The 17,626-nt window shown below is 41.2% G+C and overlaps 1 protein-coding gene and 1 long non-coding RNA gene across 2 annotated transcripts in view; both read right to left on the reverse strand.

Annotated features, from left to right (window-relative positions):
* LOC113168725 (alpha-tectorin-like) overlaps positions 1 to 11,663 on the reverse strand; it is a 61,206-nt gene extending 49,543 nt beyond the window's left edge. The window contains exons 1-15 of the mRNA XM_026369760.1: positions 11,613 to 11,663; positions 11,223 to 11,334; positions 11,048 to 11,135; positions 10,803 to 10,826; positions 10,373 to 10,604; positions 10,074 to 10,230; positions 9,882 to 9,972; positions 9,476 to 9,538; positions 9,140 to 9,342; positions 8,832 to 8,963; positions 8,328 to 8,515; positions 7,956 to 8,107; positions 7,620 to 7,865; positions 7,335 to 7,497; positions 6,724 to 6,819 (exon numbers count right to left, since the gene is read on the reverse strand). Coding sequence (XP_026225545.1) covers positions 6,724 to 6,819; positions 7,335 to 7,497; positions 7,620 to 7,865; positions 7,956 to 8,107; positions 8,328 to 8,515; positions 8,832 to 8,963; positions 9,140 to 9,342; positions 9,476 to 9,538; positions 9,882 to 9,972; positions 10,074 to 10,230; positions 10,373 to 10,604; positions 10,803 to 10,826; positions 11,048 to 11,135; positions 11,223 to 11,334; positions 11,613 to 11,663 — 1,998 coding nt within the window. The remainder of the gene's footprint in view (positions 1 to 6,723; positions 6,820 to 7,334; positions 7,498 to 7,619; positions 7,866 to 7,955; positions 8,108 to 8,327; positions 8,516 to 8,831; positions 8,964 to 9,139; positions 9,343 to 9,475; positions 9,539 to 9,881; positions 9,973 to 10,073; positions 10,231 to 10,372; positions 10,605 to 10,802; positions 10,827 to 11,047; positions 11,136 to 11,222; positions 11,335 to 11,612) is intronic.
* A 589-nt stretch (positions 11,664 to 12,252) lies between these two features.
* LOC117153025 lies at positions 12,253 to 13,765 on the reverse strand. Its single transcript, XR_004463425.1, has 3 exons — positions 13,720 to 13,765; positions 12,602 to 12,678; positions 12,253 to 12,301 (listed from the first exon to the last, which is right to left on the reverse strand). It is a non-coding gene; the product is annotated as an uncharacterized LOC117153025 (long non-coding RNA).
* Between the last annotated feature and the right edge of the window lie 3,861 nt (positions 13,766 to 17,626).

Genomic DNA, 17,626 nt, shown 5'->3' on the forward strand with positions numbered 1-17,626 from the left:
AAAAACTTCTGTAACAAACTTCTCAGGACCACCGATGAGATTAATAAGGCAGTAGTTTATTTTCTTACACAGATAGATGATAATTGTCTGTGAGACATTACAGTTGGTTCTTGTCTCGAGGTAAATTCCATGCCAGGACAACCTGTCTGACTCCCTAAGATAAAAGTCTGGAGCACTGTCTAACAAGCAAGTTTCATAAGGGTCACTTTAAGTTACATGGTTTTATGAGAGAAATTAGTCTAAAAGACTAACTCTGTACTATTTTTCCAACATAAGGACATATACTGTATAATGACCAACATGGACATATAATGCGTAATATGGACATTGAGTGACGTGGTACAGTACACCACCTTTCATCCAGTGACAGCTGGAATCGGTAATGTTCTACATGCACAGTGAATTTAAACTACTTTCTTCTTCTAACCACATACAGACTAACTTTTTCCTTATTTTTTTCCTCAACAAAAATTTGCTGGACACTACAAATGCTCTTGGGTGTTTTATTGTGAAAGTCAAGCTACTTGTTGCGTCCTCCGGTTTCCTTTTTCTAATTTTGTTTTCCAAGTGGAGACAAAGAGACTGAACCAAATAGCAAGTCTCAAGTTCTTCATCCCAATTTACTGCAGCTAAACACAGCATCAGGGACTGTATTACTTGAATAATTAACTGTACTTCATACATGGACCAAGACTCCACAGTTGTTACTGTCACACATGTTGGATCTTCGAGCTGAGCTGCAGGTAGGAAAAACTGGTCAACGTTAATTTTTACTCACTTATTTTAATAACGTACAACCAAACATCACTAGTTAAACTGCTGATTTTGCTCTAGTTTTTCCATCTGTTGACTGCACCAGTGTAGGGTCTGACAGTGGGTCCAAGGATTTAATCTCAATAACTAATGGCACTCAAGGTGACAGACCTCCCCAGACCATCACCGATCCACCACCAAAACAATCATGCTGAACAATGTTAAAAGCAGAATAACGTTCTCCACAGCTTTGCCAGACCCGTTCACATCTGTCACATGTGCTGAGAGTGAACCTGGTCTCATCAGTGAAAAGCGCAGGGGCCCAGTGATGGATCTGCCAATTCTACTGTTGTAATGTCTACTGTATGGCAAATGCCAATCAAGCTCCATGGTGCCGGACAGTGAGCACAGGGCCCACAAGAGGACCTCATTTTGCTCTGACAGTGCTCATCTTGTTCCTCCTTAAACAAATGGTTAAGATACTAGTCTTATTGATGGGTTAAGGACCTTCTACGGCCCCGTCAAGCTCTCCTAGAGTAACTGCCTCCTGGACTCTTCTCCAGGCTCTTGAAACTGTGTTGGGAGACACAGCAAACCTGAAAATGCCAGGTACTGATGTACCATCGTGGAGGAGTTGGACTGTCTGTTTAACCTCTGTGAGGTCCAGGTATCACCTCATGCTACCAGTAGTGACACTGACCCTGGACAAATGCAAAACTAGTGAAAAAACAGAAAAGATGAGGAGGGAAAAATGTCAGTGTCCTCCACCTTTAAAACCATTCCTTTTTTGAGGACTGTCTTATTGTTGCTCCTTTAGTTCACCTGTTGTTAATTTCATTAATACCAAAGCGGCTGAAACTGGTCAGCAAGTAGCAGAGGGGGTTGTTAATCAGAGTAATCCCAGAAATTTAACTGACTTGATTTTTAACACCTTCCCATGGGAAAGATCCCATGGCCCACCACCCACAGGAAGGAGCATAGGGGGTCGGTGCAGTGTGTATTGGGTGGCAGCCGTGAGGAGGTGCCTCGACGACCCAATCCCTGGACAAGGAATCTGAGACATGGAATGTCACCTCACTGGGTGGAAAGGAGCCTGAACTTGTGTTGGAGGTTGAGCGGTACCGGCTAGAGATAGTCGGGCTCACTTCCACACACAGTCTGGGCTCTGGAACACAACTCCTTGAGAGAGGTTGGACTCTCTTCTACTCTGGAGTTGCCCTTGGTGAAAGGCGACGGGCAGGGGTGGGCTTGCTTATAGCCCCCCAGCTCAGCTGCCATGTATTGGAGTTTTCCCCGGTGGACGAGAGAGTTGTTTCCCTGCGCCTTCGGGTAGGGGATAGGTCTCTCACTGTTGTTTGTGCCTACGGGCCAAATAGCAGTGTAGAGTACCCGGCTTTCATAGGGTCTCTGGAAGGGGTACTGGAGGGTGCTCCGCCTGGGGACTCTGTCGTCCAACTGGGGGATTTCAACGCCCACAAGGGCAATGACAGTGATACCTGGAGGGGCGTGATTGGGAGGAACAGCCTCCCGGATCTGAACCTGAGTGGTGTTTTGTTACTGGACTTCTGTGCTAGTCACAGTTTGTCCATCATGAACACCATGTTCAAGCATAAGGGTGTCCATCAGTGCACGTGGCACCAGTACACCCTAGGTTGGAGGTCTATGATCGACTTTGTGGTTGTGTCATCTGACCTCCGACCATATGTCTTGGACACTCGGGTGAAGAGAGGGGCTGAGCTGTCAACTGCTCACCACCTGGTGGTGAGTTGGATCCATTGGCAGAGGAGGGAGCTGGATAGACCTGGCAGACCCAAACTTATTGTGAGGGTCTGTTGGGAACGTCTGGTGGAACCCTCTGTCAGAGAGGTCTTCAACTCCCACCTCCGGGAGAGCTACAATCAGGTCCCGAGGGAGCCTGGAGACATTGAGTCCGAGTGGACCATGTTTTCCACCTCCATTGTCAATGCGGCTGTTCGGAGCTGTGGCTGAACATTTTCTTTGTTCATAATTGTATTTTTACCTCGATTGCTCCTGTACACACATCACTTATTGTGGGTCTGTGTCGATATAAAGACAACAGGAGGAGAGTGGAGATGCAGCACCAACAGAACACCACCAGGTGGAGGACCAGTCTGAACACAAGTCGGAGGAAGGTGGTGGAGATTCTGTTCTTAGGCAGAAGGTGTGGTTGTTGGTTTACCTGTAGAGAGAATTCACCTGTTCAGGTGAATGTGTGGATGAAACAAGTGACTCTCTGGACTCACACCAGTAAACTCCACTGTCCCATGAGAAGAAGCCATGGATGTTACAGGGGGACCCAGATTGTTCTCCCCACTCATCACACTCGGCTCTAGTTTCTCTGGTTGTATTCCTCCTCAGTGTCCATCCAGCAGAGCTGTCGTCCTCCTCACAGCTCAGAGAGATAAAGTCTCCTTTAAACAGCTGAGAACTGCTGGGACTCACAGTCAGACGAGCTGCAGAGAAGAAAGATTTCAAATCAAATTACTGTTGTTGATTTCTCAGTTTGTTGTAGACTGAGCATGTTGACATATTCAAGTCCTCTCTTGAGCAGGTTTTAAATCTGTTTGTGTACAATTTGAAACATCTTAATTTCAGAGTAAATTTAAACTCAGTATCTACTTTTGTTTAAATTTGTCCCAAGTAATTGTACTTGTATTTTATTTCAGCACAGTTTTCTCTTTAATTAAGATGACACTGTCCCCTTAACAGAGACACTCAGTATCTGAGTCTAACCCTAATGTTTTTCATCCTTATCTTCTCATTGTCGTCATTTTCTACACTAGACACTGTCCTTCAGCAAGAAATGAATCAATTCTGGAGACAAACCCAGCTTTCATAGAGCGAAAGGGTGGGAAAAGTAGTTTATCACCAGCTGACACAGAGATTATTTAGAGATTGACGATCATTATCACTCACATTCACACCCACTGGGAATTTAGAGTCACCGGATAATGTAACACGTACGTTTTCTAGCAGTAAGGAGGAAACACAGAGAAAACCAACACAAGCATAATGAGAACTTGTCTCAGTGTTTCACAGACAGTCGGTGAGTTTCAGCCTGTGATAGAAGAAGTTCACTGACCTTGGTTTGTTGTGCAGAAAAGCAGTGAGATCACAAATAAAGAGAAAAGACACAACAGTCAGAATCAGTGACACAACAGGAAACTAAAGCAACAGAGAAACAGCAGAATCCAGTTCACAGAGAATGATCTTTGAATAATAACAGTGATGAAGGATCATTGGTAAATGAAAAGAGACAGAGGAAGATAAAACATGACATTTGATTCAGAAACTGTTCATAATTAAGAACAGTATTACTGTGAACTGTGTTAAAGACAGTTCATCAATGACGATCTCATTTCTAAATAACAACACTAAGAACTCTCTTAAAACCATAATTTACCTCTGGATCTCTCACAAACCTACATTATTATTAGAGAGAAGATCTGAGACCAACATTTCCAGATGGATGCAACAACATTGGACACAGAGAGAACTTACAGAGCAGCCACAGCAGAGATGTTTACTCCATCTTGATCATTTCCTGGTTAATAAAATCCCCCCTCTTTCCTGTATGACTGTGGCTGTCAGGGTTGTGGTTTCTATCCTGACTTCCCCCTAACTTCCCAAACACAGTCGTGTTCAGTCTGACTGGGGTGGTCTATCTGACAGCCGTAGCAGACTACTTTCTGGTGGTCGTATAGAGCTACCTGCAGCAACCTTGCGATCACAGCCTTTACAGTATCCAGCAATAAACACGACAACACCCCGTCCGGCTGGTCAATGGCACACACCTCATCCGCCGAGATCTCGATGTGCTGAGGGACTTGCTCTGCTGGTTCAGGCACCGCCGGAGAAGCAGGAACCTGCGTCGCGTCAAGTATGACCTTGTACTGGCCACAGTCATCACAGCTACAGTGTTTTTTCTTTACACTGTAAAGTACCTTCTGTTGTGATTTGGTGCTATACAAATAAATTCTATTGAACTGAATTCAATTGAATTGAAGGATGTGCAGCAGGTTAGGGAAATTAAAGATAAGGATGGAAATGTATTGAAAGGTACCAGGAGTGTGATGGTAAGATGAAATTAATACTTTGAAGAGGAAATTGAGGAAAATGAAAGAGAGTAGAAAAGGTGACTGTTGTAAAGCAGGAAGAAGCAAAGATTAGTAAAAATGAAGTTAGGAGGGAATTGAAGAGGATCAAGAGTGGAAAGGCAGCTTGTCCTGAGGACAGACCTCTAGAGGTATGGAAGTGTCTAGGAGAGGTGGAAGTAGAGTTTCTGACATCTAACAACATCTTACAGAGTGAGCAGTGCAGAGGAATAAAGCTGATGAGCCATACAATGAATTTGTCAGAGAGTAGTGGAAGCTGGGCGAAGGGCAGAGATGAGCATTTGCGAGTAGCGATATGGTTTTATGATCAGAAAGAGTAGAACAAATGCAACTTTTGCTCTGAAGATGCTGATGGAGAAAGGGAGTTGCAACGAGACAGCGAAACTGAAGAAAAAGCCAAGAGGCAGAGCTGAAGATGTTGAGGTTCCCTGTGGGAGAGACGAGGATGGACAAGATCAGGAATGAGTGAATCAGAGGGACACACCATATCAAATGTTTGGAGATAAAGTCAGAGGCCAAATTGTGGTGGTTTCAACATGGTTAGAGGAGAGATTTTGACCATATTGGTTAATGAATGCTGAGGTTGGAGCTGGCAGTAAAAGGAAGACCAGAGAGGAGATTTATGGACGTAGTGAGAAAGGACATGAGGTTAGTTGGTTTGAGATAAGAGGAAGCAGAGGAGAGGGTTAAATTAAGACAAATCATTCACTGTGGCAACACCTGAAATGGAAACAGCCGAAATTAAAATAAAAAAATTGTCTTTTCTATTTGTCTATTTGTTTTGTGTTGTTTATCTTGATGTTCGGCTGTGTACAAACACTTTTTCTATCCAAGTTTTATCACATACAATTTGACTCAAATCCTTTCTAAATCATTATTTTTCATTTTTTATAAAAATATTATGTCTTTTACAAAACTCTGTGAGGTGCTCAGCATTGGTTCATTTATGAACAGTTGGGTCTTTAGTATCTGGTGGATAATCTGCTAGAAGAAGGCCTCCAGATTATAACTGAGTTTCATTAAATAGATTTTACCCATTAAGAAAGCACACACAGTAGCAATGTCTTTAATTTCCATACTTTAATTTGCTCACAAACAGATTATTGTAATAGTTATTTTCAGAAAACAACCCACAGACTTGACATTTTAAAATTCAAACTAGAAGGACAGTGGCTTCTAGTTTGTTAGAACAGAACATATTTTATTACCTTTACAGTACTTCACTGCCCCATATTAATCTATTTAATGTCCCTATACACCTCCAAACACATTTATATTCATGATAAGATACTGTTTCTTTAAAGAAGAAGATCACAGGACAATATTTCCTGAGGTTGTGAACTGTCTCCAAACATTTAGGAGATGTAGTGATGAAACAAGTTTTCAATTAGAGTTTGTTATGTTTGATATATCACAGATATAATGATGAATATAAAGAAAATCAAATCTAAACCCACACACTTCCCTTTCACCGTGTTATTATGAATAGTGTGATACGTAGATCAGGATCCGTCAAAAGTCAGGGATTGTTGTGGTCGACGACCTGGCACCATGGAAACAACCTGAGAAAACAAACCTGTCTGTTCAGGTTCACTGTGGTGACTTTGTTTGTGTGCACACGAAGAGGATCACAGGAAACTCTAACCTCATTTCAGAGCTTAATCTATTCTGTTGCTCCATGTACAACACAACTATTGGCCCCACATGTATCATCTAGTAATGTTTCAGTAAAGCTATAGGTCCTCTTTCTCTGCCTGTTGTTACTAACAAACATGACACTACACATAAATGTCTGAAACTAATTGTAATCTACAGCAGAAAAGTTGTGTCTTACCTAATTAGTCCAGGTCATAGTGATGAGTGCTGCAGCTTCATGTTCATATTTAGGAGGTCTGGCAGATCTGCGACTTCGAAGAGGTATGACACAATCCTGGAAAAGGTGAATTCCAGACAATCAATTGTTGTTTTGTTTATTGTTGTAAACAATACAAATTTACAGATCAACAAACGTAACTGGGAAAAGGAGGAAAACAAGATTAGAAATAAAACATTTGACTTGAGTTTAATGATGGATTAAAACACTGTGAATAGACTGTGTCATTATTGCTAGTAGCACATTTTCTGATTGTGAATACAGCTTAATGTTGCTGAGACTCTTAATGCTGACTGCCATTTATTTCTTGGTGAGTGTATATGAACATTGTCCTGTATGCTGAAGAAACCGGAGGATGTCGTTCAGATATATTTAATTAAACTGGGTGTAATACAGAGATGACAGGAAATAAGGAAAGTGAGCAGAGGAACCACATGAATCGATCCACAGATGTGATAACAGTTTACAGTCTGTGTGTTAACCAGTAGAACGTCTTGTTCTAAGTGTTTTCCAGTGAGGAGGATCTGGTTCCATCAGTGTACATGTGTGATGTGTTTGGCTGCGATGTGTACCGGGACACAGTTGTTGTTCTGTTTGACACACAGCTGGACTTTGCAGTGCAGGTAGACGTCACCAGAGTGTCCAGAGAACTGGAACATGTTGAAAGAGAAGTAGTTGGATGTTCCCAGTCCATTTCCCTGCACTCGCACAGTCTGGTCAGCTGGATTTGGACAACTGCTCACAAATAGAGAAACAAACATCACATCAGGACAGATGTTGTTTTTAGAAGTCAAACATCTAATTAATGAATCTCTTGGATCATCAATGAGCAGCTGACACCTCTGTGTGTGTCTCACCTATTCTTGATCAGGTCGTATCTCAGAGTACTATTGGGTGATGGTTCATTGGTTGCCCAGCAGGAGTCAGTCACCACAGCAATGACCCTGCCATCCAGACCATCAGTTTTTATCTCCACCCAGATCCTCTGGTCCAGCAGAACTTCAGTGCTGGAGTCCACAGCTTTCCTTCGAGCAGCATCAGTGTAGGACTTCATGGTCAGAGTGTAATCCCAAGGTCCAGATTTGATGTTCTGGATCACAGAGCTGCAGAGTAAACACACAACACACACACTTGAGTTTTACATTCACTACAAGCTTCACATACAGTAATTTAAACAAACATCTGTCACACACCTGTCTTTAATTCTGAATGACACGCTCTTGATGTCTGGTTGAATATAGAAGCAGGAGAAGTCGATGTAGACCTGGTTTTTGCGAGAAATGACCTCAGAGGAGCTGCTCTGCTTCATGATGGTGTTCTCATAGATTATTTGACTGTTGTTGGCCTGTAGAACCACAGGGATTCAAATCACTGCTCAAGTTCCTCACAAGTTTAAACTATTTAACAAACTTTAGTCTTCAAATAAGTCTGTTGTGTGGCTCAGATAGACAACATAGAGGTCCAACAGTACTAGAAAAACAGAAGTTTAGATCTGAACTCACACAAAGATCTCAAGCTATAGAATATCAGAAAAGATCAGTAAAGAGGTGGAGGAGAGAACCCACCTTGACCACAGCCCCACAGGTGTTGGTGCTGTTGAAGCTGAAGGTCACCATGTGGGTCAGCTCGTCCATCTGACCTCTGCAGGTCTGGTTTTTGAGGTGTAACGCTGAGTAGTCGATGTTTCTGTCCTCCAGGAGACAACCGACCAGATCAAGTGAAGCAGAGTTCTTGCTGCAGACCGCTGGATCACCTGAAACCCAAGCAGCACAGACGAGGGAAATAATGACATGAAAATGTTACTGAACCTTTGTCTCTGTAAACTGTTTTCATGTTAGAGAACTTAAAACAGTCTGAAAGCAACAAAAAATTCAAGAACGTAGAAGAAAAGCTGATTTAATGACGTCCAATCTATGTTCCTGACAACAATCTGATCTTTAGCCATCAGCAGCACTGTGATCATTTCTTCCTCCAACACAGTTCATCTGTGTGAAACCTTCCAAACTCTGAAGATCAGAACTCTGCACAAGTGAGTCAAACATGAGCTCTTTGTGTCACAGCTGTCGTACCCAAAGCGCCCGTTGAACTGTACTTGTCGGCAAACAGGGCTCGACAGAAGCAGCGAGTTCCACCGTCTGTGTTGTCACCACAGAACTCATGAGCACTGCAGATCCTGTCCTGACAGAAGGCCTGAGGGGGGGCTGAGAGAGACAAACAAGGACAGATAATGTTTAATATACAGAAGTTACTGTACATGGCTCAGTACTTAGTTCTTACTGTGTCTGTTCATGTCCTGTCTTGTCTTTAAAACCTTGTTATCTTACAACATTTATTGTGTTTCTCTGAGAACATCACAGAGTGAAAGTGAAGGTCTTACAGCAGTCGATCGTTGACCACCAGTCCTCCATTGTGTTGTTGTTTAGCAGGCTGCAGGCTCTGGCGTAGGCCTCCAGGAACTGACAGTCGAGTCCGTCCACTGCAGGATATTTGCACAAAGTGTCGGTGCAGGCGGTGATGTAGGGCTGTGGGTCAACGAGGCTGTTACAGGCGGTGAAGGGCGCCTCCTTCAGGAGGTTACAGCTGCTCCACAGAGGTAAGGAGACAAAATAATGAAGACTCACATCTCATGACACCGAACAAGGTGCAATTTAACTAACCACAATGATTACAGTGTACACACATAAATACTCTGTGTATGGATAAATCTACTCACCGTTCAGTCTCCATGGTGCAGTCGATCGTGCTGTCAGCAGTGTCATTGTACAGAACTTCACAGCTAGGGAGCAAAAACATGATCAGGACTGTTCCTGTTCTGACTCATTCAAAAACACAAAGAGACTTTCTGAGCATAACTGGGTCAAATAAAGATGCACATAGACTTGTATCTTTGCTCAACAAGTCAGAAGGCCGGTAATCTTTATCCTCAAGAAACTGTAAAAGTGAAGTAGAGGAAATCTATTTACCACAATATATAAAACGAAATATACAGAGTCAATCAAAGTATGAACACATTTACATTCTAAGGTAAAAGTTTAATGGATTAAATCTCAAAACAAACTTCAAAGCATCCTGAAAGACTTTCATGAAAAGAATTCATTGGTTTGTGATTGAAGTCTTACCCACTAACACTGTAGTTAGAAATCCTCAGTTCACTCAGAGACCTGCTGGAGTTTCCACACAAACCAGAGACAAGAGATGGTTCACCAGGTCCTGGACAGGTTCATGTTCAGGACAGAGTGTGGGTCAGATCAGTTGTTGCCCGTTTCCCAATTTATCCCATGTGCTGAATGATAGGATTTTATTTTCTGTACCTTTGAAAGTGATCTGTGCGGTGTAGCCATCAAAGAAAACTAACGTGGTGTAGTTGGGGAGTGATATGTTTGCAGTGACTCCGCTTTGGTTTTTGGAGAGCTCCACACCGTGAACCAGCTGAGCTGAGCTGTTGAGGGTCATAACTGAGTCGTCCAGCTGAATCACAGCAAAGAGACAAAGTGGAGGAATCACTGATCGAACATGTCAGACACACAAAGAGATGTTTTCACAGCAACAACTGAGAGAAACAATGAGAACCGACCGAGCTCTGACACGACCGTGGCTGCAGGAATCTTACCTTCACCACCCCGCCTTGTTCCAGGTGGATGAGAACACCTGACCCGTCCACTGTCAGTGTCACACTGTCCAGAAAGCTCACATCTTTACGACGACGTTCCTGGAAGTTCGCCAGGACCTGGAAGTTGGGGACTGATGGATCCGACAGCAGAGAGTACGCACATCGATCCTGGATAGAGTTCACTTGGCCATGAAAGTCGATGACAGTGGGTCCAGTCACAGTGCAGGTGGTGCTGGTGGTGGTGGTGGTGGTGGTGGTGGTGGGGCTGGTGGTGCTGGTGGTGGTGGGGCTGGTGGTGCTGGGTGTGCTGGTGGTGGGGCTGGTTGTGCTGGTGCTGGTTGTGCTGGTGCTGGTGGTGATGGTGGTGGGGCTGGTGGTGCTGGTGGTGGTGATGGTGGTGGTGGTGGTGGTGCTGGTGGTGGTGGTGGTGGTGGTGGTGTTGTCCATCGTGCAGCTGATGAAAGTAGAAAGAAACAGAAACAACTGTTCAGTTTCCAGTAACTTTGAGATTTCCACTTGTCCAGAACCCAGTTGTAATCCAGTCATTACAAAACCTTTTATTTTTATGAATATAATTATTTGTTAATTAGTTTTATTGTTCGTATGCAGAAGGTTTTTCTTTTAAACACGTATATTTATGTGTTGTTGTCTTGACAACACTTCAAGGGACCTTACTCAGAGGTCTGAAGAACTGCAGTGTCACTACAGTTTAGACAAGTTCCTGTGTTAGAGTTCACCACCGTACCAGGTTTATACATAACACCTGAGAAACAAAGAAAGGTTTGTGTTAGTTTAAATAAATTACAGATGAAGAATATAAAAATGTTATGTTAATATTGTTCAGGACAACCTGACTGTCTGCATCCGCTGGTGTCTATTATTGTCAGATATTGAGAGATGGAATCAGTGTTTGTAACATTCAGCTTATCAACCGTGTCACCATTGACCTTGACGTCATACACCTAAACAGAGACAAACACAACCAGAGTTACCATCACAGAGTTAACATACAGGGTATTGTACAAAATCAAGAAAAGGGATTAAGCTGGGATTTTATTTCTGTCTGTATTTAGATTTGTCCTTGTTGTACAAAAACAGGTTAAACACAGTGAAGTTAACATGAGAATTGTTTTCTAACTGGGTTTTTCCAGTTATCCAGGTTTCAGGTTGAATTAAGCTGAATTAAGTTACTGTGGAGATTAATTTCTGCCTTCGTTACAAAGCAACTGGATGTACTCACCCACGATCCCAGGATGAAAGTCTCTAAAAATAGAGCTGCTTGTGTCCCCATGTTAAACAGTGCTAATGCAGACTGTAAATTCAAAACAGGAGAAACAGATGTTAGTAGCTTTTAGATTAGATTCAGTAAGTGTAAGTTGTTGTGAGTGTTTTATTTGGACTAGTTAATTTCATTCATTCTTCAACACTACTCACAAATTCATCGGAGAAATCAGCCCAAGACAAAATCAGATAGCATTCCAGAGGAGTTTTAATGGTTGGCAGTTTCTGGTGGACGTATTCGTCAACATAAGAAGAGTATGAAACTATTATGAATGAGACAGATCTCTGGGCTGAGAGTTGAGGCCCCACGATACAGTCCTGTCTGGTTTCAGGGTTGTAAAAGCCGTTGAAACAGATGGTGAAGAATTCACTGGAGATATTCACCTGTTAAAACAAAAGACACAAGTAAAACAACATTTCTACAAAGGTTTGTGATCAGCTTGTGATTCAGTCAGAGCTCTCACTCTGCTGCTGCTTCAGTGGATGATCAGATGTTCGGTGTCACTGCAGTGGACATTAAAGAGCCGTTCACACATAGCTTCATATGACTCACATAGATTTGTTCGTACTCCTGTCCATAAAACGTGAAGGGACACGAGCTGATGTTCAGTACTGAAAAGTCAGTAATGATCTCTTGTGCAGCAGCACCTGGAGACATGGAGACATATGAGAGGTTTGACCTACTGTCAGATTGAAATGTGACTTCATGAAGGTTTAAGAGAGTTTGTTCACCAGCGAGTCAAAGGAATTAGGAAAAAATACTTAGAAAGTAAAATGTCTACTGAATCTTATCATCTAAATCTGTTGTCTTGTTCATCACTTCATGTCATTTTGCTCTTTGTTCTTGAGATTCTCTGCTAATTCTTCATGTTAGTTCAGCTGACGTCCCTCAACAAGTCTTGTGAGTACAGTTGACAAACTGTGTACATGTAGTGTGTGTTAACTCACCTGCCAGCAGGCTGAGAGCAGACAGGTAGATCAGGGGGTGGAGCATGTTGGGAGACGTCAGTACAGCTGACAGAGACCTACAAATCACAGTTGGACGTCTTTGATTGGACAGAAAGTCACATCTACCTTCAAAGTCCTGTATGTTTCAGACTAATGTTTGTGATGTGTGTGTCTTGTGTCTTTAAATGTTGATGAAATGTCTTGTCAATAATGAACTGATTAGATTTTAGTGATCAAAAGTCACGTACGTCATATTCTCATCAAGACTACATCTCTGAAAGGAATTTAATTACATCTGGCACAAACATCCACTTGGATTCATAAGAATATGAGTCTGGATAGACATGTGCATAAACTAAAACATCACTGAGTAGCAGAGGCCAAAAACCACAGTGGGGTAATTCTAGTTTGATCAGTCTCTGTTGGTTTGATTATTGTTCAGTTTTAGCAACTTCAGATATTCAAATTGTTAACCAAAGTAACATTTACTAGTTTTAGAATGAGCTAATCCAACATCAAGTCCCCCTGAAATCAGTTTAAATTTAAGATGTCGGCATGTGATATTTTACAGAAAATATTTTCAAATGAGAGAACCAGAGCGTTAATATAAGGAAAACAAATATTCATGGCACAACATTTCACATAATACTGTTTTTTTAACAGCTTCAGCTTGTACAACAAATACAAATGTCCAGCTGTGTATGAGGAGGGGTCAAAGTGTGAGTACAACACTCAGCAACTATAGGAGGATTCAAGTAGCAAAAAAAAAAAAAGTAAATTAATTATTGGGGCTTTAACAGAAAAGTTCAGCAAAAACTGATTAAGTGATTTTATTCAGAAAAAGTAACCATAGAACATTTTACTGTGTTTTTAATGTCTTATTGTTTTAATGTTGTTTTAACGCTTTTCATTGTTAACAACATAAACAACACCAATATATTTTTATTGTTAATTTTACACAATCACTGTTGATTTTGTCTCCTATCAGATATACTGACAGTACATTATGAAATTCTTTTTTATTGCCCATTAAGAAAATATAAATATTTATATTATATTATATTTTTCTACTTCTAGAGCAGATGTTTGTTTACCACATCTTTTGAACGTTGTCTTACCTTTGGGATCTTTGCTGGAGGATGGAGAAGATAAAGGTTGTTGGAGAGTCTGATGATTCTGCAGATGTTGGACAAGTTTGTCTCTGTGTGAAGGACGAGGACGGTGCTCTCTGTCTGTCTCTGTCTCTTTTTATGAGCATTTGTCATGTTGTCTACACCCAGGAGGGAAGAATTGTTGGAGGTGGAGTCAGCAGTGATGATGCCTCCTGGACACCTTCCAGCTAATTTTTCTAGTCTGTCCTCTTCAGGTTTGTCAGGATAGTGTGACAGCTTCATGGGGCATTGATCACTGGGGTATTCCACCTTTTTGCTGTTTGAGAATAAAATAATTATACTCATATACTGGATGTTTGCCTGTTGTGTTTTCCAGTGTTCATGTTCCAGTGACCATCCATCTTTCAAAACCAGCTTAATTTGTGTGTGGATTATCATTGTGAGCTTGGATTCCCTCCAAAATTAATGAAAAATAATGTTAATAATGAAGATATTTGTCAAATGTAAAGTTAATAAGTGGAAGAAATTAATTAAACATTCTCTAACAGCTGAATGTAGCTTCACATGATTCACACATTCACATGCTGTGATACACAGTAATAACAGGTATTTGTCTGAAATGGAACCTGCAGCACTTTAAAACATTTCTCACAGTTGAGAAGGTCTGAAGGTTGTGCTCGAGCGGTTTCATTTTAATTTTTCAATAATAACAGTGGAATTTAGTATCCTCCAAGCTTTTATGTAGGTTTTTTAGATAGAATGGGAAGCAGATGGATTTGTTTTTCTGGACCTGGATTTACTGGATCCAGTTTAACACCCATTTTGTGCAGATCACCTATGATAGTTTGTCTACATAGTGGTACAGAGTGCAGTTTAATTTCCTGGTGTCCACTGCATCTTGTCACATTGGACATTTATCTTTCTCATGTGTGGCACTGCATTGTTTCATAGAGCCACATTCCTGCTAACTCTGTGTCTGTGTTGAGACATAAACACTTTGATCTGTGGTTTAGTGGTTAATCAAAAATGTATTTAATTTTAATTTACAAAGTAACAATATTGTAAGATTGGCTTTTTTATGACCCAATAGTTGAGTTTAGTGGTTAATCAAAATGTAACCAACATTACTAAAAACGAGACAAAAGCATCAATCATCACTGCTCCCATATGGTTTATATTTTTAAATAAGTAAATAATGAAGATTATTGTTGGCTGCAAAGAGACTTGGAAAAATGAGGATGTAAGCAGAAAAATGAACATAAGAATCATATTCTAATAAGGTTTTGATGCTGTGGATTTTTTTGTGCTGACAATTGCGTGTCCAAACATTGTGTTCTCCTTTGTAGGTGATAGGCACAACAGGTTTAGCATGTTGCTATTATCATGTTCCTCTAATAATGATTGTTGTGATGGAAAAATACTGTTGTTAAGTACGTGTTGAAGAACACTGGGCTGAAATGTTACCTAAGAAGGTACTTGTTTTAAAAGTATTTCCTCTTACAGGGTGTGGACACCATTTTACTTTTAATTCTTATTCATCCACAATGCAAATTAAACAGAACACAAAAGTTATTGTATTGCAGTCATCATAGTTCTCCAGTGAAATTTAGTAAGATTGGCTTTACATTTTGTCACACACAAATTTTTAAGACTGAATTGTTTTTCCAAAATAAATTAATCAATAAGTACATTTTTCACCCAGACGCTGAGCACGGGCTCCCCACAGGGATGCGTGCTAAGCCCACTGCTCTACACCCTCTACACCGCGGACTGCAAACCAGCCCACACCAGCAACACCATTGTGAAGTTTGCAGACGACACTACTGTGGTGGGGCTGATATCTGGGGATGAAGAGTCTGCCTACAGAGATGAAGTCCTGAAACTGTCTGTGTGGTGTCAGGCTAACAACCTCATCCTGAACACCACTAAGACCAAGGAGATCATCCTAGACTTCAGGAAGCGCAGAGCAGACCCACCTCCATTCTACATCAATGGTGACTGCGTGGAGAGAGTCCACAGCTTCACCCTCCTGGGCACCACCATCTCGGCCAACCTCATTTGGTCCATCAACACCAAGACTGTCATCAAGAAGGCACAGCAGCGCCTGTACTTCCTGAGAGGGCTCAGGAAGACCAATGTAGGTCAGGAGCTGCTGGTTTTAACCTTCTACCGCTCAACCATCGAGAGCATCCTGTCCTACTGCATCACAGCGTGGTTTTCCCACTGCACTGAAGCAGAGCAGCAGAGGCTCCAGACAGTGTTAAAGACAGCGCAGAGGATCATCGGCTGCCCTCTCCCCTCCCTGAAGGACATTTACCTGTCACGCTGCCTCAGCAGAGTGACCAGTATCACCAGTGACTTCACCCATCCTGCCTCCCCCCTGTTTGACCTGCTACCCTCTGGCAGGAGGTACAGGTCCATCAGAACCAGGACAAACAGACTCAGAAACAGCTTCTTTCCACAAGCAATCACCATACTGAACACACACATACACTAACTACACCCACTCTGACTTGACTTACATACAACTCCACATACTGCACTATACAGCAGGACTATTCATTCTACACCCAATGGACAACGTCTGTGTGCAATAACTGCAATGTGCAATACAGCTCTACCTCCATTCCATACACAGTATTTATATTAATGTTAATTATGTTTTTCTCTACTTACTGCACCTTATTCTACTCTATTTTTATAAGTATTACTTTATTTTGTATTTGTATACTTGTACATACTTAGATTTAGACTTTTAGCGCCACCACTCCAAGGCTTCTACAATTTCGCAATTTTAATTTGCTTCTTTGTTCTATCTATCTGATTCTCGCTGAATAGTTTCTCTGCCACACATTGTTTAGTTTTCAGACCATATCAATTTAAATAGTCTTCTTAGCTTCTTATAATATTTTATGAATGAAAACTTTTCTTGTTGGCAAATATTGGTGAGCTGCTACATTCTTAATGGGTCAGAAACCAAAGTTCAATTTAAAATTTTTTAAAGAATCATATTAAGAGGCTTTGTTCATGGTTCATAATTCTTATTTAGTGACAAAAAAAGGTTAACAATTTGGAATAATTTTCATTTTGAAGTACTTTTATCTAGTTGTAGTCTCATTTTCATCATAACGTTTATTATAAAGATGGGCTCAAATCATTAAGAACATATCTACAAACATATAAACTATATATTTAAAACAGGACATGTCATGATCCTGGTCCTCTCTTCCTGGCCCATGCTTTTATTTTGACTTTCATTTCCTGTCCTTACTTTTCCAGTTTTCCTTATCGCTAAACTCTACCTCGGTCAGTTCTCACCTGCAACATTGTCAGTTTTTATTACTGTGCTCCTGCAGTTTTTGCATCCAGCCTTGTTTTCTGTATCTATCTTTGTGTTTAGTTTCTAGCTTCTCGTTTTGATCTTGCCATATTCTGGACCTTGCCTCTGCCTTGCCCATGTGTGAGTTTTTCCTGCGTTATTTGCAGTGAGTTTCTGTTGTAATTTTTGCTGGTTTACACTGCACACTTATATCTTTTGACTGTAGTTCTTTTTGGTTTTTGTTTGCTACTTTGCGTACTCTCATGTTTCTCCTGTTTTAAATTAAAGCTTGTTTCATTTCTACTTGTGTCTGGCATTTTAATTGGGTCCTTAAAACGAAAACCCATACAAGAGAGATAATTAAATGACACATCTGTCAAACATCTTTAGGGTTGAACCTGTCCCCATTCCAGAAATTACAGAGAAGGTCAGAACGACTGCACCTAAATTTAGGTGAAAAAAAGGCGTCTTTATGTGATGTCTCATCCAACATTGTGTTCTCCTGTGTGGGTGATATGCACAACAGGTTTAGCATGTGAACACTGTGCTTAAATGTAACCTAAGAAGTTACATGTCTTAAAGGTATTTCTTCCT

Source organism: Anabas testudineus, chromosome 18 (genome assembly GCF_900324465.2).
Source record: "Anabas testudineus chromosome 18, fAnaTes1.2, whole genome shotgun sequence".
NCBI classification, from domain to species: domain Eukaryota; kingdom Metazoa; phylum Chordata; class Actinopteri; order Anabantiformes; family Anabantidae; genus Anabas; species Anabas testudineus.